General features: G+C 32.9%; 2 protein-coding genes across 4 annotated transcripts; both read right to left on the bottom strand.

Moving 5' to 3' along the window:
- Nucleotides 1–3,777: 3,777 nt before the first annotated feature.
- Nucleotides 3,778–11,005, bottom strand: BMY2 (beta-amylase 2). Its single transcript, XM_022281013.2, has 10 exons — nucleotides 10,408–11,005; nucleotides 9,573–9,794; nucleotides 8,890–8,970; nucleotides 8,567–8,770; nucleotides 7,815–8,009; nucleotides 7,408–7,572; nucleotides 6,843–7,103; nucleotides 5,475–5,687; nucleotides 4,872–5,091; nucleotides 3,778–4,078 (listed from the first exon to the last, which is right to left on the bottom strand). Exons 1-10 carry the CDS (start codon nucleotides 10,813–10,815, stop codon nucleotides 4,047–4,049), a joined length of 2,001 nt encoding a protein of 666 aa, XP_022136705.1. The 5' UTR covers nucleotides 10,816–11,005; the 3' UTR covers nucleotides 3,778–4,046.
- Nucleotides 11,006–12,352: 1,347 nt separating this feature from the next.
- LOC111008422 (RING/U-box superfamily protein) lies at nucleotides 12,353–16,248 on the bottom strand. Of its 3 annotated transcripts, XM_088128340.1 has the most exons (7): nucleotides 16,084–16,243; nucleotides 15,683–15,934; nucleotides 13,864–14,943; nucleotides 13,517–13,711; nucleotides 13,280–13,431; nucleotides 12,937–13,047; nucleotides 12,353–12,626 (listed from the first exon to the last, which is right to left on the bottom strand). In XM_088128340.1, the coding sequence occupies exons 2-7, from the start codon at nucleotides 15,860–15,862 to the stop codon at nucleotides 12,560–12,562; spliced, it is 1,785 nt and encodes a 594-aa protein (XP_087984466.1). In that variant the 5' UTR covers nucleotides 15,863–15,934; nucleotides 16,084–16,243; the 3' UTR covers nucleotides 12,353–12,559. The 3 variants fall into 3 exon arrangements, with proteins under 3 accessions (XP_087984466.1, XP_022136818.1, XP_022136817.1); XM_022281126.2 differs by having other exon boundaries at nucleotides 13,280–13,410; nucleotides 15,683–16,248; XM_022281125.2 differs by having other exon boundaries at nucleotides 15,683–16,244.
- Nucleotides 16,249–22,660: the final 6,412 nt, after the last annotated feature.

Below are 22,660 nucleotides of genomic sequence, written 5' to 3'. Positions count from 1 at the left end.
GATTACCTTTTTTTCAATATTTTTTTTATTTGACGAAAATTTATGTTTTCTTACCTAGTGTGTTTGTGTTTTTTTTCTTTCGCATGTATATACTTAAAATTTATAATTATTAGTCGGGTCAAATGCTTAAACTATGATTTTCCAATTCAATTTTCACTCTCTCCTGGAAATAGCCAGTTTTTTCTTTTCTCAAAAGCTAAAGCTTAAACTATTTTTCTTTTTCAATTCAAATTCCCATTTCTTGTAAGAAATAGCCAATAAATATGTTTTTAAATTCATATTTTGATATTTTCTCTTTACACGTTAGCTTGGCTTTAAATTATTGAAATGAAAGAGATGGGAGATAATATCAAATGGATTAAATTTTCCATAATAAATCAATATTTCACCTAAAAGCTAAAGGTATTTGGATAATGTAAATTAAATTTAATATTTTTAATTCTCATTTGTTGGTTATTAGAGGCATCCCGAAAATGTCAAATTATCATGTGAAAGTAAATTAAAATGATTGAGCTACTAACTTATGTCTATTCATATAAAGTGGTAAAATATTCTCATATGGAGTTGTTTATACTTTTCCAAGCATCTTTGCCTAATTGTCAATGTTGCCTTTTCTTCTCCTTGGCTGATATACTAGCTACCACTTTTCTTAAGGAGGTATACTTTTTACTTTTGGTGTTTGGATAAATTTAATAATACCCATAAATACTCTGGGTTTTTGGTAATTGGATTCATTCATTTTTTGGTGTGGGTCATGGTTAGCATGTTCTACATAATTAAAATAGAAATGTAAAATTGTTTTCTACTTTTTAGAACAAAAGAAAAATTAAAAGACATTTTTTGTCTTGTACCTCCATGAAGGTACATTTGATTGATTATGGAGTAGGAATTTAAATTTACGACATTTTAGTTAGCTTTAATCAGTTGAGCTATGTTTTAGGCTGGTAAATCATTAGAGACTTAAAAACTACCTATTACATATTAAAGTGTAGGAGTTAAATTGTCATCAATCTGATATGTAACTAAAAATTTATATTTCGGTCATTGTTGCTATTTTTTGAGCCTCTCCCTACCTCCCATAGCCTTTCATGAACAACTACTTTTAGAATAGTTGATTTTTTTTTAAAAAAAGTATTGTTACAATTATAAAATCATGAATAATGGTTTCAACTTTCAAGACGCAATAATCTTTGTTTTTAAAGCCTGTTAAATTTATTCTTGAAAGCAATATTGAAAACAAATGCATGAAACTGTTTTTGAAAACATTTATTGAATCGACATAAATAACAAATGAAAACATTACAATTCTTGTTGTGACGAATGGTTTGTGTATTGCATTGAACTATCTTGATTGATATTTTGGGTTTTTGTTTTCAATATGTGGGGATTTATTTACCTTTCTATTTAATTTGAAGGAAATGATCACTCGATTATAGAAAAATCTCTCTCCTCAAAAATAGAAATAAAGTCATGATTGGGATCTTTAAATTAAATCTTTCAAATGTAGTACTCTATTCTAGGTCGAATATTAATATATAAACGAGCATCGTAGCAAAGCAAAATCAATGCATCACGTGTAATTTTTCCTGATACGATAGGGTACAAAAGTTTTTTCTCCTCGATGAATGTATTTTATTAGTAAACTTTTTATATCGTTTTACAGTTATTTAATAGCATTTAAGGTTGTATCTGATAATGACTTTGTTTTCAGTCTTTTAAATGCAAATTTCTTGTGAGGGAAAAAAAATAATAGTAATAATAAATAAAACATATTTTTATTTTCCAAAATTTCACTTTTTTTTTCTGGATACTATTCTCGTTAACGAACTCCTTTATCTTTTACATTCTCCTAGATTTTCTCCCTTAATCTCGACACTTGGCTCTATGAATTTTCTTTTATTTTCTCTAACTATTCTTCTATTCTCTCTCTAAAATTCCAACTTAACTTATTTTCTTCTCTTGATAACTCCTTTTCTCTCTAAAATTTCCTCTCTTTATAATTTGATTTTACTTTCTCCAACATACTGCTGTCTAGTAAAATTAAAAGATGAAAATAAAATCTTAGATCTTACAATAATAGAACTTCAAATCAATTGTGTAAACACCGTGAAATAATCTGAAAGTTCAAAATTTTATGGAAAAAAATATATAATTCAAATCACAGCATAAGGTAAAACATATTATAGAAAAGTCAAATTTATGTTATATTTAGAACAAATGAGAAGTTAGGATATTGTTTAAAATACATAATGGATTAATTTTATGGAGTGAAATTTTTCTACAAGTTTGTATTAACAAAAAGAAGTGGGTGAAAGGATGCAGTATTCTTAGTTGAATGGACAGAGACATTTCCAAATAGAGATTTCAAAAAGAAGTAATAAACGTCAACATGAATATAACTCATAAGGTTAAGATATCTATATCGGACCACAAAAAAACATTATGATTTTGAATTGTTCATCACCAATTTACCCAAAAGAAAAAAGAAGAAAAAAGGACAATAAAAAAAGGACGAACTAGTATTTATGAGTAAACTTTCAAAACATGAGAACTAGTTTTTGTTTTTTTTACTCATTTCGTCTTTTTTAATAAATAAAAATAAAAATACATTTACCAATTGTTTTTATCTGTCGTTATCTAAAAAAATAAAATTAAAAAACAGAAACATGAGTAGTCACTGTTTCTTTTGTCTCGTTCTCTCAAATTTTAAACTTAAAAAAATAAATGAAAATTTAATTTCTTTAACTAAATATTCCAAATTTTTATGTTATATATAATTTTTTAATATTTATTATATGTTTTATAAGTCGACAATAACAAAATGATGCTTTATTTATATTCTGCAAAAAATTCTAAAGAATAACGAAAAGATTGATTTTGTTGTTTCCAAAATTAATTTTAAACTAAGAAACAAAATACAGGACAATTACCTAGAGCTAACTTTGAAAACGTACCAAGCAAGCTTTAAATTATTCATTCTTATCGTCCCCTAAGTTTTCAATAAAAAAATTATATCAGCCCATGTTAATTTTTTATGAATTATTTAACAAGAATTTAAATACACTAAGAAACTTCAATAATAAACTTAGCTTCCAACAAAAAACTTATTCAATAAAAATAACGACAAGAAATATCAAAACTATTACAATAAATTAAAAGAGGTCATCCACAGCTAGTTTTATTTAATTGGATGTACGAGAGAAATTACAAGATTTATTTCATATCTGTATCTATACCATGGTTATTAGGGCATTCAAAATTCAAATTTGTATCTAAATATGTGGTAGGTTCATTTCCATTCAATTAATTTTGCTAGTTTAGGGTTTTACCTGAGAGCCCCTTCACCCATTCAATAGTTATTCTCCCCCAGGATCAATAAACAATATTAATTCTAAATTAGTAAACACCATTGGAAATTTTATTTTTACAATCTACTTCTCCCCAATTTTCTATTCAGAAAAAACCTCCACCTAAAAAAAATAAAAGACCTAATATTTCATAGCTCTAATTACCCTACACATTTGATTCCCTCCCATTGAAGTGCGAGTGAGAGTGCCCACAACTTCTAGAGAAAGAAGATGAAGACATCAACCACAGATGCAAGAGAATCTTTTTTTCTTTTCTTTTTCTAAATCCATTACCTATTAGTAAAAGCCTTCATGTAAGGAAGCGAAATGCTCTTATATTTCATCTCTCTTCTCTATACCCTAAACATTGACTCCCTTCCATTGGAAGGCGAGAGTACCCAAAACTTCCAGAGAGAGGGAAAGAAAGAGGTAAATGAATCTTTTTTCTTTTTCCTTTTTGAACAAATATATAAATAGGGTGGAAGATTCGACCAGCCATTGATACTTAAGCCAACTGAATTTTACCATTTAATGGTCACTGTCAGATAAACTAAAAGCAAGCAACTTCAAATGCATAGAGGATAAATTTACAGCCGCTATGCTCTTTTTTTACGAGGTTTGAGACAGACAGCAATTTACCTGATCATGTCTAGAATGATGGCCGGCAATTAATCCATGAATGAGAGGGAATTTTTCACTTCAACAGGGCATCAAATCGCCTTCTATCTCGCCTGCAAAAGATTGTCAAAAATGGCAATAGACAAACAAATATAATGAATCCATGTATTATAAATCTTAATGGTTAAGTGCATAACTTTTCAAGTTTCTTGAAAGTTTGTTACATTATGTTGCTTTATTTCTTTTTCCTTACGTATTTTCCCATTTTTTGGTTGCAATGTTATGGAAGGAAGGGATGAGTAGTATATGCATCCTCGAACGTAAAAAAAACCAAAGCTCTAAGATATTGAAATCTCTCAGTTGAAATAACAAATTAGAAAATAATTATAATACGACAGAAATAGCAGTTACTAAGATTATCTCAATAATATATATTATATGGTAAATAATCTCTTCTGGAAAATGTTGAGAAGCTCTGGAAAGAACCATGCAGTATCAATTAGGGGCCTGTTTACACAGTATACGGATATAATTTGAATTGTGAAATTTAAATTTTAGGATTTGTTTTTTAATGGATTATTAGACATTGTTAGGAAATTTAAAAGTTCTCCTTTTTAAATTAAAGATCCCGTGGGAGTTTAACTATTTAAATGGGAACCTCCAGAGAAATATTTAATTGAGAATTTCTTTAAAAAATAATAATAAACAGTTAGAACTCAAAAAAATAATAATAAATAAACAAAATAAACCGAAAATAATTCCCTGTGGGAACCCGGTCCCCGCGAAATTTCATAGAGAATTTTGCAGGGATGGAAAATGAAATGGGGGCGGGGAATGCCCCCATTTATAGCTTTCTGACGCAACAATGTACCCCAATATAAAAACAAGAGCAAATTAGAAACTTACCATGCATGCACTTGATGAAGTAGTCCAACTCTGGAAAACAAACGGCTCCTTGAATCAAAGCAGATGGCTGTCGATATGCAAAGAAGGAGAAATGATGGCGATCAGGGTTATTCCTCGGCTTTGCCATATCAACAACTCTCACATATCCATCTCTGTCATAGCATGAAAGAGAATTTTCACCAGCTACGGTTAAGCCTCGATCCCAAGCTGAATTTAAAATCTGTAGATGAGGCATGAAGATCTCCCATTAAAGGCAATGATAAGGGAGCAGGGACAAGAAAAAGAACAGTTGTATTTCAACCAGGAACGTATAAATAAATGTTGCACACATTAAAGTTAATACTTTCTTTTACAAATCTCAAAGGAATAATAACGTTATTAATAAAATTCACTAAAAGGGGAAAAAAATAAGAAACAATAATCTGAACAAATCATAACAAAATTCTTGTATCAAAAACAGAAAACTGTATCAAAAACCATTTCGAAACAGCCCATTAGACTTTATCAAGGCATTAATCAATGGCCAGCAAAATCATAGCAGAGGCACTCGGATATGCTCAATGGTGTAAAGAAAAGACATAAGATACTTAAAAAATTCATCACCTGCCAACTCAAACTTTCTGGATCAGACAATGCATCATCCACTTCGTGACCAGCAACCGGCATGCCAGAACAGACAAGTTTGACTATTACGGAATGTTTCTTCAAAATATCAAAAATAGGGGAGTAACCATCTTGGTTAGAGGGGTTATAAAACCCAGCTGTTAGCTCTGCTGCATGACTAGAAGTCTTATACCACCAATAAACTGCAGGAATCTGTATTATAGAAAACATCCAATTCAGAACTGATTGCACAATAAGACAATGAACTGATGAATTAGGATTGATTGATAACATCAAATATTTCAGAAGTTGAACTCATAAAGTGGAGATGGAAGTTTGCAAATAAATTATAGCATGCGGATTTTCTTAAAGAAAGTTGTAATATCCATGATTGAAGATTAATTATGCAAGTGGGGAATACAGCTATGATGGTTGTAGCCAAAAAAAAAAAAAAAAAAAACATGCAATGATAGTTGAAAGACATAATTATATACTCTAGCTTGTTGCCTTGTTCAATATATTGACCTATACTTCTCCAAATACAATGCTACGAACTTGGGTCAGTGAGAGAATAATGGAGAAGAAAAGAGAGAAAAGAGGGACAGGATGACAAATATGGGGGCTTATTGTATTATGACCCTCTAGATCCACATCTGGAAACTCAAGAGCTCCAAGATACTCTCCCCAAGTTGAGAAATTTCAAACATTAATAGGCTCTTCACTTCCCTGATTCCCTCTTCTCTCATAACAGAATATATATTACACCGAACTCCTTTCAGCCAACTTTCACATTTACTCCCAGTATTCTGTTAGTTCGATGTCTGGTATCCATCCTGCCGATGGAATGCCACTGTCCACTCCCATTCTCACGCCTAATATAAGAAAAGCACAATGGTGGAGTCATAGGCTCCTAGGACATATCTTACAGTTACAACCAGCATTATGCACCATGAGAGAAGACACAATTCAAACGCAAGTCCAGTTAACATAAAAAACTTCATTTTTTAAAAAATCTCAAAGGAAAGAATGTGCTCTGAGAAGCAAGTTTAATTGTGATGCTAAGACTGCTAAACGAAGTAAATTAAGTACCAAAACTTAAGTAGCAGCTGCATGAGACTCATTGCAGAGGGCCACTGATGATACACTGACAATGACAACAACTTCTAAAATAATTAAAAATAAGTTCAGAATGAGGAAGGTGACTTCAACATCTCGTGTGCCTGGTGGTATACTAACTTCAAGAAGAAATAATCACAAAAAGAGCAAGAAAATTAATTCATGAAAAATAAATCAGTGTGACAAGTCATAGACCATGGAAAAAATCTAGCACAAAGCTAAGATTTTCCAGTGAGAGAGGCACCCTCTTACCTTAACAATAAATTTTGTGTCCTCAAAGACAAGGCTTGCAAGAGACAGCACGTTATCTACATGATATATCAGCGTCTGGGCATACCATTGGAGGAAAAAGCGACCATAGTAGCTATCATAATCACCTCGTTCACAGAAGAACCCTGATTCATGTGGTCTAGAATTGTACTGGCCGGCATTATCAGGCCCCCTAGCCCAGAATGAGTGACCACGCAACCCAGCAGCTTTGCGCAGACTCTGTTGTAGATACTTATCATAACACTGCACACCAAATTCCCCAGAGGTAAAGGTAACAATCAGCAATTTAGGTTCCAAGAAATTATACTACTAGGTCTTACAAGGTGATTGAGTGTTTATGGTCCATTTTCACGAGTAGGCTCAGTACTTTCTAGAAGAACTTAGAAATGTGTCCCAGAATTTTCAAGGAAATATAATGATGACAATTCTTTTCCATCCTACACGCTGATGGAATCTTCATGAGATATGAAACACAATACTTGATGGCCAAGGAATCCTAAGAACAGGGGATTATCTATATGATGAAGAGATAATCTTTAATAGATACCTGAAACTCACCGATACCAGGATACCTCCATCCCATCCTTTCTGAGAAAGAAGGATATTTTAGTTCTCCAGATGCCCCCAGTCCTACTTCAACAGCAGAGATGAGACCCTCAGCAAACAAATCATTGAACTCGGTATGAAAGCTTCTCATAAAGTCGAAATAGACCTGAAAATATTTGACATTCAATATGGCAATAAATCCAGGTTATAATTGGGATGATAGATATAGATACTCAATTTAAAAGTATCTCAAGGCCAGAATCGGAAAGGAAGTTAGAGTTACATAATAGGCATTTATAGAACTTAGAAAAACGTATAAAAGTAAAATCAAACATTAGATATCTCAAGTTATCTAAATTTATCACAGTTTGACATTGCAGTATTATTGCACACAAATCACTTCATTACCTCAATTCCAGTTCTTCCTTTTAAAACTCGCTCTTTGTCAATGCCCCAAGATAGGCAATCCTTATTCCTCCTTCCTTCACGATCTGTAAAGAAAATATCTGGGTTCTCCTTCCCTATCTCCAAAACCCATTGCGGGAGCTTGATTAATGCATCACCTGATTCAGTGCCTCCAAATGCATGAAATGCCATCACTACCTTTTGAAATAACATTTCCAGAAGTGATTCAACAATCGTTAGAAAACAAATATTTTATGAGAACCAACCATAGTAAATCTGTGAACTTTACACAACAATGACTAATCACAATGCTCCTAAAGCCGGCTATGCATCTTCTCATGAGCAAGACCATAACTCAGAAAAAGATTTCCAAAACTGAAGATGGACTGGACTGTTATTCTTATCTTAGGGCCCCCCGGGGGTAACCATCCCAAATTATGACAAAACTTAGTTCACTTAAGCATCACAGATTTAGAATATCTGTTCACTCTCATCAGATAATGCAATAATATAGCCTTTTGCAACTATTTTGGCCAGTCGATAAATTGAGGGTGGCAACATATAAATTATGACAAAGTAGATAACAGAAACATTTTTGGGTTTGGTGAAAAATAAACAAGGGGAAACCCCTAAAGAACTTAAACATAGCATATTTAGTGATGGGGTTTCTTCTACTTCTACTGTGATTCATACTTTACATGATCTGATCTACACACAAATGGAGCCGTATGTGCAGCTCATTATTGGGAAACTACCTGCACTTTCAGCTTGAATTCTCGTATGATGTTAAAAAGGTCTCTATAGCCAGACCACACATACTTCTGTGGGTTCCAAGCTTCTACAATACCCCACCAACAATCCACAATAACGCCATCTACATTTAGTGATTGCAAATGACTTAACTCCTGTCTGAGGCCATCAGGATCAACCAATTGACTGAAGTTGTTTATAAAACCAGTCTGGCAACAAAGTTTGGAATAATTTAGCAATTTTGACAAAGTAAAAAGATTTGAAGGTAAATCTGAAGAAAGTTTGGAGTAACAAGAACTGATTAATAAATAAAACAAAAACCACTTACTGCGAGCATTACATAAACAGGGACATAAGGAGTGCCTCTGAACTGACTCTCATTCTCCCTAGAGCGAATATCTTGGATAAGCTACACCAGTTGACCAAAAAAATACTCTCAGTTTTTTCGGATTACAAAGCTTCAAAAAATCAGGGAAGCAAACAGATAGAAAGGAATATGCTTGATGCATCACAGGATTATGATCCAAGTAAGAAAACTGCAATAAAACCCCCTTAAAGAATTGTCTCATTTTATTCCATTAATTATAGTACAGAAATTTTAGTTGAATAAAAACATAATTAGATCAATTATTCATTAATTTCCTATGCAGAAAGGACAACACGTCATCTTATTTCTCAACTACAATGGAAGACTTCAGCCTTTCTTAGGCCATGAGTCCCTTTAGAGAATATGTAGGCGGAAGGGAATATGAAGCAGATTCAAAATATGTTGATCTTTATGCCTGTACTACATATGTATGCTTTACATCACAAATGTCCTAAATAGTTGATTTTCATGTCCATAAAGGCATTGGGAATACCTGATGTATATCAAGACATCACTTACACTGTGTGCCTTGCACGCAAGGTTTAAATTTCAGTTAGTTAAGTCACAATACATTGCTCTAAATAAGAAATTAAAAATGGCACAATAAAGTGGGGAAAAAATAGCTTATTGCTGAAAAAAATCACCTGATCTTCCAAGCAGTGAGCTGAGTTAAGAGGGCTCGAAGCTGCATACTTCTCGTTCTTTGCATCTCTTTCTGTGATGACAACCGAATCCAAAGATGCTGGGGACAAGCTGTCATCAATTCTGAGAACAGATGGCTGACAATCTAATGCTGCTTTAATAGAGCAAGCCTTAAAAGAACCAGATGAGATAGGGCTCTCGCCCGACCTTACAGGAAATGCTGCCTGTGAAATATTTACAACGAACACTGAGCAAGGCTTTAGAAAGAATGGATAATACAAAGGATTTAAGCAGTATTGAAACTAGGACGACCAAAGTTGATCATATTTAGCGTAGCACATATTTTATATTTTATTATCCTGATCTGCTAAACAGGTAGAACTATAACTCCACCTACGTTGTCTGCTATTTAACATATACAACAGAGACACGAAGGTTTTCCAAGGACAGCAGAAACCTATGAAGCATCGCCAGATATCCAGACGTAAAGTGCAGCAAAGTTTTAAGTTATATGTTTGTCTGTAAAAGAATCGATGAAACTACGAGAATAACCGATGAGTTGATTCTTTTGAGCCTGTTATCATCACCTATCATAGAAACTTCATTTACGTTCTCTATTTCTTTTTTGCCGCATTCATCGTTAGTCATTACAGAAATGATTTGATATTCCATTAAATCATCTTCGTTCGTTCTCAATTCTCCTAACGGCATCAGAGATCAATCTATAGTTACTTCAAACAATCCACAAAGATATCCAAAGTACGAAAAATTTAGCGTCATAATGACTCTTAAATTGAATTTTCAAAACACACGAGGATTTGAATAAGAAGCACCAACCGCTTGGGACTGAGAAGGCGGAGCGGACTGCCTATAGGTTGTGCCATCGGCCTCAACAATCCAGCCAGCCTCCCTAGCAAGTGCGGCCAGCACATCGTTCATATCAGCACGAGCAGGGAGGGGGAAGTTACCGTACTGGCGAAGTCCTGCCAGTATTCGACTAGTAATGGCTCGGCGATGGCGCTCGCGCAGTTTCGTCCGCTCTTTTTCTTTCTCTCTTTCTCTCTTCGCCTTACCGCCAGTAGCAGAAGCCGTGGTAGTCGCGGCGGCAGCAGCGGTGGCAGCGAAACCACGAGGACGACGAGGCGGCGGCGGAGGTTGGAGTTGGTGGGATAAGTAGTCGGAGCCATGGTTGGCTTGGGGTTGAAGATCTTGGTGGAAGCTATCGTCGTTTAAGCTGCCGCTCATCTTCTTCCGAATTCTTGCAGCTAAGAAACAATTGCCAATTACATTGATTCGTTAGAACCAGTAGCCCCTAAGAACTCCGATTGCTGCTCTCCTCTGCGTCCACTTCCTCCGGCAAGACGATGCGCCTTCGCCTCGCACTCATTGCCAATGCTAGCAAACAAACAAATCTCTCCCTTTCCGATACTGAAAATTAAGTATTAAAAAATATATATATTTTTTCCAATAATTAACAAAGATCTCAATTAGTTGATATTATTCTTTTTAGATTTTAGATTAAAATATTATTTTGGTCCTTATCTATCGGCTCATGTTTATTTTGGTTTATTTACTTTATAAATGTTGATTTTAATGATTGTACTTTCAACTTTGATTCATTTTAGTAAATGTATTTTCAAAATGTTCATTTTGGTATATTTACCTTGAAAAAGTTACCATCTTGATTCTTTAATTTTATTTTTTCTATCACAATTTCAATACCACATTATAATCGATATATTTTTTAAAATTTCTTAAAATGTAAGAATGATTTTATATTAAAAGGTTTCTATTATGTATAGAATTTGTATTATTATTTTGAAATTAAGGACATAAATAGTCACTTTTTAAAATATAGAGATAAAAATTAACCTTTTAAAAGTATATGGCTAAAATGAACCAAAATTTAAGGGCTAAAATGAATATTTTGAGAATACTGACACCAAAATAAATCTAAACTTAAAAGTATAATGACCAAAATGTTCTATTAACTACATTTTATTATCCAATTTATTTATTCACACATTTACTCCATTTGTATGTATTGCGCTGCACTGAAATTTAGAGAATATTTTGTTGAATATTTGCACAATTAAGAATGTTTGGCTTATAAATTAAAAATTATAATATTTTTATATGTTTTTTTCTTTTGATAAGATAGAATTAGAGTCGAGATTTGAATTTTATTTTAACCTTGAAGTTACCGCTATCTTCTTTTTAGTTATTGATTAATATCTCTCCTTTTATCCTATAAATTGACTTTAATAAAAATACTTACAATATCTGTTTTCTCATACCTTAAAAAAATACAACATTACATTCCTTCATATTAAATTTAGATTTAAAATCCCATTAAAAATAAACCTATAGATAAATCCAAACCAAGTGAATTATGTGGATAGACATCCTAGAAAATAATTCTCCTGACTAGATCTTTTTTAAAATAAACCCTACATAAAAAAAATAATAACAATAACAACATTATCATACACAATTTTATTTTTTTGAGGAATAGTAGATAATAAGAAAAATATTAAGTAATTTTCAAACACATTTTAACTTCTTACTCTAAAAAGCAGAAAATTGTGTAGGAAAAAAAATGAAAATGTTATCGAAAAAATAAAATAGTAAAGAAATTCTGGTTTATTTCTTAACTTCCAGATTATAAAGATAATTTAAGAGCAATAAAATAAAATTTTAAATTATTAAAAACTTTCATTATCTTATTCACATCCTTGGACAATAGCAAGAGAAAATCTAATGTGTATCTCTGTGAAAACAATTTTCTCAAGTGATTGGGTCTCCATTTCCATTTCCATTTCCATTACAACACTCCAGCAAGTTGATACTTATAAAAGCATCACAAATTATAGAACAAAAACCTGAATTCCAGCATCATTTTCAAACTTTCTTGCTCAGCCAACCAAAAAGAATCATTAAAGATTTCCAAGAATCCAGACAGAGCAGAGGTTTTGAAAATGAGTCAATTTCACTTGACATCGTCCGATAATGCATCAGATCTGCTGCATATGTCCCCTCGACAGAGCGGGCATACCCTGCATAATAACATAGACGAGTGAGTGAGGTTCACTGGACATCAGTAGCATACAAAATACACGGGTCGCCCAAGTCAACAGTAAAATTCATTCATTCAGCATGTCGTGGCACAATGTTTCTATCATTTGAGCATATGAAGTCAGGCCCACTCTATGAGTGTTATCTGTGAAAGCCAGTGAATGATATATGTACCTAGAAGACAAGTCACATGGCATGTTCCAAAAATTCCAGAAAATGAGGCATTCATCCATGTATGCTAATTGAATGTCATTAGAGATGCTGAAAACGCTACATGGACCGAAAAACTACCTGTGGATCTCCTTCAACCACTTGTCGACACATGATGCATGAAATTCGTGATGGCAAGGCAACACTCTCATGTTATCTCCTTCCTCATACTCGACCAGGCATATGTAGCATCTGTATAGTTATAATACCGGAGAGTGGTTACACAAGTCAACTCTTAGGATGTGTCCATCGCACAATAGATTAATAATAAACATGCACATGGACAAAAACTTTCAAAGGAGGACCTTAAACTTAATAAATATGTGGTAAGAAGTTAATGACATCAACAAGAAATAGAAGTTCGATCGCGTCGAAGACAGACAAACGTTGATTGATTTTGTAGAAAATAAAAACGAATGCTTACTGGGCAACTTCCTCGCTTTGATGCTTTTGCAACTTGGAATAAAATTTAACAGGCAAAGAATCTACAACATCGTTTGGTGCAGGCATAGAGCCAATTGAAGATGCGGGACGAGAGGACAAAACCACAGATTGCTGGTGAATTTCATCCAGAACCTAATTAAAATAAGTACAAACATTCAACTAGTATAGACAAAATGTGAGGAAGGTCATTAAAGAAGGTGATAACATATTATTTTACCTCAAATAAGGCTTCAGCTAACATTACAATTCTTGATATACTAGCTCTAGCGCTGGTGTTGTCATTTATATTTGTGTCACGATTATTGATACGACAAGTACAATGGCCGGTTCTATGTTGACCAGATAAGATACATGATCTCTCATGCCCAGATAGGTTCTCAAAACGACTTCCCAACCGCTGTAGGGCACGAACCTGCATATAAGTGGATTTGAGAGAGCGAAAAGAATAAGAAACACCCAGAGTTAATTTTGTATCCCCCCCAAAATTTGCCACTATTATGAAATATGACCAACTTAACATTAGAATGTATTCTATTCAAAACTCCATCAAGAACAATTACAAACCTGGGAACGAATTCTTCTCCTCCGTTCAAGGAAATTTGACCTGTGTTCCAGCAAATCGTGATATCTAGCTTCTCTAGGTCTGGTAGTTTCCATTTCATAATCTTGGGTGCTAAATAAGGAACTAGATAGACTAGAAGCTGGATAACCCGACGTTGTTGGAGAGGTCATAGCATTATTTTCAGACGAAAAAGCCCTTGTCTCGGCAGTCTGGACATGTCGGTCATCACCAGTCTGACTTACATCTCTCTCCTCATCCTCTTGCTGCGGAGGACAAAATGTGAAGTCAGATAACGATGATCTTCGAAGAACTCTATCACGAAGTCTTCCAACACTAAGGGTCCGACTGAAACGAAAATTGCGTTCAACTGGTTCCCTAGATCCAGTTCGTCTGTCGAATTGTCTAATCAAACTGCTTTCATTTTCAGAAAGAATCCTTGGATGGGAAAGGTTTCCATCAGGCTCTACTCTTGCATCATCACAATCAGTAGCTATGTCATGGGTAGAAGAAACTGTCTGATTGTCTTGTAAGTTGTCAGAAAGACCAGAAGGTTGTGTATCTAACCTAAAATTAGCAGAATTATCTCCACAAAATTGAAAACAAGTTGCACTAGCCAGAGATGCCGGAAGCAAGTCGCTACCTTGCTGAGTTTCATCCTGATCATCCACGCCACCTCTAGCAGGTCTGTCCGATAAATGAAGCTCATCTTCATTATTCAACATTGAGAGACTTGTTGAAGACACAGGATAAGATCTAGATGATCCTAAACTGGTTGCTCTACTAAGTCTGAAGCTTACATTACCGGGAATGAAACTAAAGCGAGAAAGGAAGTTACTTGAAGAGTTCAACGATTGAAGGGACGATGCACGGGCAGAGGTACTTCCTGCTCTGGGGGCTGTAACTGCAACACTACCTCGATCCCATTCATCAAGCTCAACATTTGATGATATGCAAGGCAATTCAACAGGTTCCTCAGCTTTGATCCTTCTGTAACCATCGATTTTCATCTGATCTAACGCTTGAGCAGTCTGATTTGCAGATGAATAATCATGGGTATTTTTTTTGTTCTCACTTTCACAGTCCTGCAGAATAATCCAAAAACCAGGTCAGCTTCATTGACATCGTTGTCCGATTACAGTCATACAGATCAATGGGAATTAGACTGCCCATCAGTAAATCAAATAACAAAATCAGTTATGCAATCCAACTAAAAGGATAAGCAAATTTTAGACCAGATACCTGAGTAATCAATAATCCAAATTGCACGGGCAAAACATCATTTTTTTCATGGAGAAAAAATGAACATGAATCAAAACACAACACACAATGCAAAGTTAAAACACCACTAGCTCAAGACTTAAATGTAAATTCATAGACTGAATAACTGACAACAGAAGAAACCTGACTACATTCTGTGCAAATATGGAGCCTATTCTTCTTCTTCTTTCGCATTTCAGGCAAAAACATACAGTAAGACCACAAACAGTGAAAAGGAAGCAGTTAACTTCTCCATGGAAAATACTTCAGATTAATTAAGAAAATCTATTAAAAGGCTGCACTAATACGAGTTGGTATGAACCATAGATATGCTGTCCGTGATTTAGCACTCATGATCAAAGAATTTCATGCCAGCTACAAGTCCAAAATCGACGGTGAAGATAAAAACCAAAGCAGAATACAAAAAAAGTACTCCACAATGATGCAGAAACTCTAAACTCGGCAATCATTCTCCATCTCCGTTGAATTACAATCAACAAAAAACCCAACAACACAAACAACAAAAACCAGTTTCCCATTTCAAAGAAAGGGGAAATCACTTACATTATCGTCATTGTCGCTGTGGTGCGATCCAGAGGACGTGCCAAGGCAAGCAGACCTGAAAACTCTATGGCGCTTGGATCTCCTCCTCCGGACTCTCCCAGAACAAGAGGGAGCCGACGGCGACGGGGACGGCGACGACGGCGGCGAACTTCTCGATGATTTACTTCCACTGGATCCCATCCCTCCAAGCGAACGCCGATTCTTACTCCATGGAAAAAGGCGAGAAGGGGCAAAGATTCAGACAACCCAGATCTAGAAGGATCCCATAAACACAGATTTGAGATTAATGCAACATTATTATAAGAGGGAAGAAGATTTGGGAAAGTAAGAAAGAAGGGAAAGCGTGGGATTGGGAGGCATATTGTGATGAGTAGATGAGAGAAAGAGACAAAGTAACTTGCAGAGATGTGGAAATGGAAATGGAAATGGAGTCCCTTTCTTTGTTCTTGATTATCCAAATGCTAAGCAAAGGGAACCCGAGTAGAGTATTTTCAGTGTCGAATTTAATATGTTATTACTCTGTCGACATTTCAGATTGAAAACGAAGAACATGGCGTTTTCTCTGCCTCCGTTTGGGGGAAAAATTCAAACACCCGACCCTTCGAAACTTGCACCTGTGGGCCACCGGACCCAACTCGGTACTTTCTTCTTGGGCCTTCGTTTGTCTTCGAGTTCGGATCTTCTTAGGCTTCATGAAATTTTACAAAGAAAAAAAGTTTCAGTTTTTGAATTTTACCTTCAATCTTTTTAACTCTTTAAAAAAAATTGTGACTTGGTTATTAGCGATTTTATGGCTGGACAAGACTAGTTTGTGTGGGTATTGGTTTGTCTAGAATGTAGACATATTAGTCGTCAGTTGGAGCATCTTTTGTGCCACAATACTTTCCTATTGATTGGATAACGAGAGATTCTTGCTGTCTACTACTAAATTTTTTATAGGTAAGAGAAATTTGTATTTTTTTCTTAAATAATTATTTTTTAAAAAACAAATGACAAAACTAGGGTAGTTTTCAGAGTAATTACATAAATAGGGTAGATAAATCGTGGGGTGGCCTGCGATTTGACTAAAATCGTAGCCGTTGTCTGCGATGAAATCGAGGTTATTGACCGCGATTTCACTAAAGTCGCAGCCATTGGCTGCGACTTCTCCCTGATGTGGCTCCACTGGAACCACGGCTTTGCTGACGGGTCTTTTGTTTTTTTTTTTTTTTGAGTTTGGAAGTCGCAGCCCCTTTGTTTTTTCCAGAATTGGGAAGTGCAGCCACTCCTTTTGGATTTTTTTTTTAATTCAGAAGTTCCCTTTTGTTTGTTTTCCCTCTTTTATTATATTGAATTTTGAAGTCAGGCACTTCCTTTGTTCTTCTTCTTTTTATATATATATATATATATTTTTTAATTTAGAAGGGGCAGCCCGACTTCCCATCAATATCCTTCTTTTTATTTATTTATTTATTTTAAAAAATCACAATTTAAGAAAAATAATAAATTGTATAATATGAATTTTCTCCATATTCGAAAAATAGATTATGAATTACCTATAACATGATGGACATCTTATGCAATAATTTAAAACAAAATAATTATAAAACAAACAAAATCCTAATTATCCATACCCCAAATTCATGTAGTTTATACCTTGACTTTTATGTTTTTATTAATTTAATATTTTTTTATCGATTTAGTTTATATTAAATTTAAATGTTATTTTATAAAACATACGTAAGGTGAAGCACAATAAGCTAAATGACATTTTAATCATCGAATTGGTTTTGATCTAATTTTAAACTTTCAGACTTTAACATTTTAATCAAAATTTAAAATATAATAACAAAAAAATAAAAAATTTAATTACATCTCAATTAAATTTCACAATATTAATAAAATAACAATATATAAATTAAAATATAAATAAAATAAAATAAATAAATAAGGGGAAGTCGCATACAATGTATGCGACTTCCAAAAATAAAAAAATAAAAAGGTGAAAGTCGCGTACAATGTACGCGACTTCCGCCTAGTCACCTACCACGTCAAATATACACGTTTGCGCGAAAATCGCAGACATACGCGAGTTTTGACTGACCTAACCTATTTTTGTTAATAGTTTTGAAAACCTAACCTATATTTGATTTTATTTATTTAAATTACATTTATTTTGTAGTTATTTTTAAACTAAAATTATTTTTGTAATTTATTTTTAAAACTACATTATTTTAAAACTTTGTCCGAGAAATGGAGATAAAAGAGATATTTTTATCTTTTTTATGAAAAGTAAATACGTGTCATCAAATTTATGCCTCTCATTTGGTAACTATTTGGTTTTTTTATTTTTGTTTTGTAAATATTAATCTTATAAACATTGATTTGACCTATGTATTTTTTTGTTTTGTTATATGGTTTTTATAGACATTTTTCAAAAATCCTGGGCAACTTTTGAGAAGTGTTTAAAATTTGTTTAAGTTCATAAATATACTTTCATAGAGGTAAAAAACTTACTAAATGAAATGGTCTAAAATAAGTATGATTTTTAAAATTAAAAATAAAAAATGAAGGCGACAAGTTAGTGATTTGCGACCAAAAAAACATTCTATTGCTTTGTCAATCGAGGAGTATTGCTTTTTTTTTTCGGCTTGATTTTGCGGTTAAGATCGAGTATTTTCATGATTCAGTTTGGAAAGTTCTACAACATGATTTTGAGTATTTTGTAATTTGAATGGTATGATTTACTGGTTGGTTGATGAGAAACTTTCTAATTTAGTTTGTACAAGATATAATTCGCAGCACTCATTCTAAGTTCAAGGTTTAGAGCGTGGTTTGTATTTTTTTAGGGTGTGTTTGGATTTTGGAGAGCCAAAAATATTTTTTAGACCTCCAAAATACAAAATCAAATTGATTTATGGTTAATTCTCAAAAAAAAATGAATTATTCTAAAATGAAGGATTGCGAATCACCTTTTTTATATAAACTTTAGAATCACTTTAGTTTTTTTTAGTATGTAAATTACTGCTATGTTCGCTTTTTGACTCTGGTCCAGATAAACTTATGATTATCATTTTAAGAAAATGTAACCAAACACACAAGTATTTTAATTAAAATCATTTTATAGAAGTATTTTAAGAAAAAATATCTTTTAAAAAAGTAATTAAAATATAACGTAGTGCCCTTAATTTGATGATATTAAAAGGTTTAAGATTAAAAAAGGATTCATGAGTTAAGTTTAGAGGTTAAATTGATCTTTTCCCTAAATTTTAATTTTAATATATATATAACATTTTAAGTTATTTCAAACCGTCCCTAACGAACGATCGGCTCATCTTTGAGCATGATAAAGAACTTCGTGCCGACCAGTTGCCAATAAACTTTCCGGCCTCATATGAGAATGGAAAACTGGAGCATTTTCTGCATCAGTGGATGACGAATCGCGAACATAATAATTTCTGGTTGACCATGTTCCCAGACAAAAGATACTTTCGAGAAACGACGAGTACGACTGAAGTAGCTATACATACAAATCCATTTACGGATCTATATGCTTCGATGGGAATTGGAAGTTCCAGAACAGGCGGCTGGTATACCACCATAATGAAACTGTCTTTTCTTTTTTTTATTCGGATAGGATTTCTGTTGGCTTCGTTGGGAGGCTCGCGTAGTTTGTTACGTCAGCTCCAAAAGGATAAGTTGCGTTGGAATTGATAAAGTTCCGTGGAGTTCATAATTGCATAAAAGGAGGAGAAGTAGTGAAGTCAAGTACTATATGAGTTGGTATGTTTTGTCCAACTTTTATGGATTAGTGCATTAATAATTTTCTTCTAAAGTTGATGATTAAAAAAAAAAAGTGTCTATTGTTCGTGAGTGGACATATCTATTTCATAGACATAAAGTAATTTCAATTGAGTTATCGAAGTGTATTTTATGTTCGATCATTATTTTGTCAACTAATTTTTATATTCTCTCGTAGTAAAAACTTGATTAAAGAAACCGTCAATGCATAAATCATTAATGGATGGAATTAACAATTTTAATAGATTAGAGATCAAATTAGAAATGACCCAAATAATAAAAATATAATTATTGTAATTTTGCCTCATTATTAACTAAAATATTATAGGATTAGAGATTAAAGCTATCTCAATCTCCATTCTACTCTATTTACCCCTTTTTAAGTTTCTATAGTTTCATTTCCATCCTATCTTTCATTATAACAATTTGTTTGTTTCTTTACAAATTTGAGAACTATTTGATAATTTAATCTGTTAAACATTTTTCAAGAACTGTGATTGAAGCAAGATTATTTTCTGACCAATAACCTTCAAAAGAAAAATTTTATTGTTCTGACAAACAAACCGTTCATATTGAGAAAAGAGAAAACAAGAAGGAAAAAGAAAAAGCATGCTTTTTGAAAAAGTATCAAACCAAATACTTTTTATTTTATTTAAATATTATATTGGTCCTGTACTGTTTTTTTTTCATTTTAATCCTAATACATTCGACTATTGTTTATTTTAGTTTTCGTACTTTCAAAATGAGTGACCATTTTGATTCCTTCATTTTAATTTTTATCTCATTTTTCGATCATAATCTTATCGTGACACTTCAGTTATTAAATTTCTTAAAATATAACCATTAAAATTTGTATTAAACCAAAATGGACTAAATTGATCATTTTTTTAAATAATGGAGAAACCAAAATGAATGTTACGTAAGTACAATAATTAAAATGAACAAAAATCAAAATTACATATATTAGGATGAACATTTTAATGCAATAATCAAATGAACCAGGATAAAAAATGTACTAGACCAAAATAATATTTAAATTCTTTTATTTTAAATGATAAAAACCAACTTTTAACTTTTAAGCACACAACTTCCAAATATTGCCACTAGAATACCATCATTATCCCTCTATTTAGGGAATGTATGTGTATTCAAAAAGAGGGATTATGTGAAATTGGAACCATAATTCAAACACCTATCATACAAACATCAAATCTTTTGAGCATTTCCGCAAAGATATGATTTATATTTAAAATATAAAGAGAATATCTTTTAAATTATTTTGAGGGAAAGAAAAGGGATATTTTATATATAAAGAAAAAAAAATTTAAATAGTGAAACTTTTTGGCACATGGAGTAATCTTCATCCATGGGAACCAATCTTCAAATTTTGGTGAAATGATTGCATATTTTTCACAATCTCTCTTTGGAGTCACAAGCAATATGATTGGGATATTTTACCCTCTTTTTTCTTCTCTTTCTACATTACATCTATGTAATGAATTTTCAAGTATGGATGTTCATGGGACGGGACGGGGACGCCTCCACTTCCCATTTAATTCCCCCTCTCCACGAAATTCCCTAGAAAATTTCACGGGAATCGGAAATTTCACGGAGATTGGGGTGGAATTCCTCACGGGGATCGAGTTCCCCACGGGAAATTTTTCCTCATTTCTTTTTTTATGTTTTAAATTATTTGTCAATAAATATTTTTTTCTTAGAAATTTTTATTTAGTTGCTTAATTTATAATGTCTAATTCTCTCAAATATATATATTAGGTGGGTGGGTAGGGAAGAATACATTTTTTTAATACATTTAAAGAGGATAATATAATTATTTTAGTGTCTATGTATATATAAATATTAAAAAAATGACGCGGGACTGAGAACAGAGAACGAGGACGGGGAATGTATTCCCGTCTCCATCCCCATTTAGGTGGTGGGAAAACTTTTCCCCTATCCCCGTCCCGTGGGAAATTTAAAAGGGGATTCCCCGCCCTATTTAGGTGGGTCCCCGCGGGGATGGGGCCATGAGAAAAATGAACATTCATATTTTCAAGTTTTTAATTATCTAATTATTGCCATTTTTCCTTATAAAAAGTAGTTTTAAATTCTATATTGGTCTCTTACTCCCGGCTAGGTTCATTATGTCTTCTATACTATCAAAATGTAAGTTTTGGTTCGAAACACGTCTGTTTTACTTTATGTGTTTTAAAAAATGAGTATTATGGTCCCTTCATTTTCATTTTATCTCATTTCTTTTAGTCACAATTTTAACATGACAATTCACTCACTAAATTTCTTAAAATATAGTCATAAATTTGTATTATAAGATTTCCATTGTGTTAAAATTTTGCAAATATCTACAAAAATAGTCATTTTTTAAAAGCATATCGATTAAAATGGACTTTTTGAAAGTACAGAGACTAAAATGAACAAAAGTTTGAAAGTATAAGGATCAAAATAGACAATGTGAAACCAAGCTAAACCAAAATCGAAAATATAGAGATCTAAACAGTATTTAAAAAAGTTTTTCAAAATACCCTCGTAGCTCGCATGCACAATGTTACATGGATGCTACATAGTCAATGTTTTCCTTCATCTATCTTTATTCTAAATAAAAGTCAATAAAAGAAGAGAAATTTCTTCATATAAAGAAAGGAAATCTGACTTTTGAGAGCAATCTTATATCATAAAGAAAAAAAAATGTTCTTCAAGTTAGACCTAGGATAACCATCTTTTAAAAGGAGGAAGAATGACTCCTTAATCTATATAAATTTTTTTTATTCATTTTTTAGCTCAACATGTAGAGTCAAAGAGATTCAAACTCATAATCTATTGGCCAGAGATATGTGTCAGTTAGCACTGAACTAAACTATAAAGAAATGATTGCCTCTTATTTAGATTTGGAAAAGGTATATTTCCATTAACCATCATTTTTATTGCTCAAACATTAACAACTACATTGTACGACGTTCCCAGAAAGAAAAAAAAACTGCATTGTATGACAAAATTTCTTGTTGCTACTTAAAAGAGTTGACCTTCTTGCTTCTCTCATGTTACAATCATCTTCTCACCGAGTCCTCTTTCTCGATCTACAGAGACAAAATGAAGGACTAATATCAACCCAGCATGAAACTTAGAAGTATCTGCTTCTACAAATTTGTTCACGTCTTACATTAGGTTCATAGAATACTACTA

Source organism: Momordica charantia (genome assembly GCF_013281855.1).
Source record: "Momordica charantia cultivar OHB3-1 chromosome 10 unlocalized genomic scaffold, Mcharantia_2.0 BLBB01000010.1, whole genome shotgun sequence".
Classification (NCBI taxonomy): domain Eukaryota; kingdom Viridiplantae; phylum Streptophyta; class Magnoliopsida; order Cucurbitales; family Cucurbitaceae; genus Momordica; species Momordica charantia.
Note: the sequence above shows the minus strand (reverse complement) of the source record. Positions and strands in the feature narration are given on the sequence as shown.

What these genes read in the sequence shown, in the direction of transcription:
- BMY2 (XM_022281013.2), bottom strand. Translation starts at nt 10,815, where the DNA reads ATGAGCGGCAGCTTAAACGACGATAGCTTCCACCAAGATCTTCAACCC. An exon ending in CTCACTGCTTGGAAGATCAG is followed by an intron (nt 8,971 to 9,572) that starts GTGATTTTTTTC and finishes CAACTGGTGTAG; the next exon opens with CTTATCCAAGATATTCGCTC. An exon ending in CTGGTATCGGTGAGTTTCAG is followed by an intron (nt 7,104 to 7,407) that starts GTATCTATTAAA and finishes TTTGGTGTGCAG; the next exon opens with TGTTATGATAAGTATCTACA.
- LOC111008422 (XM_022281125.2), bottom strand. Translation starts at nt 15,862, where the DNA reads ATGGGATCCAGTGGAAGTAAATCATCGAGAAGTTCGCCGCCGTCGTCG. An exon ending in GGAGAAGAATTCGTTCCCAG is followed by an intron (nt 13,712 to 13,863) that starts GTTTGTAATTGT and finishes ACTTATATGCAG; the next exon opens with GTTCGTGCCCTACAGCGGTT. An exon ending in TGGTTGAAGGAGATCCACAG is followed by an intron (nt 12,627 to 12,936) that starts GTAGTTTTTCGG and finishes GTTATTATGCAG; the next exon opens with GGTATGCCCGCTCTGTCGAG.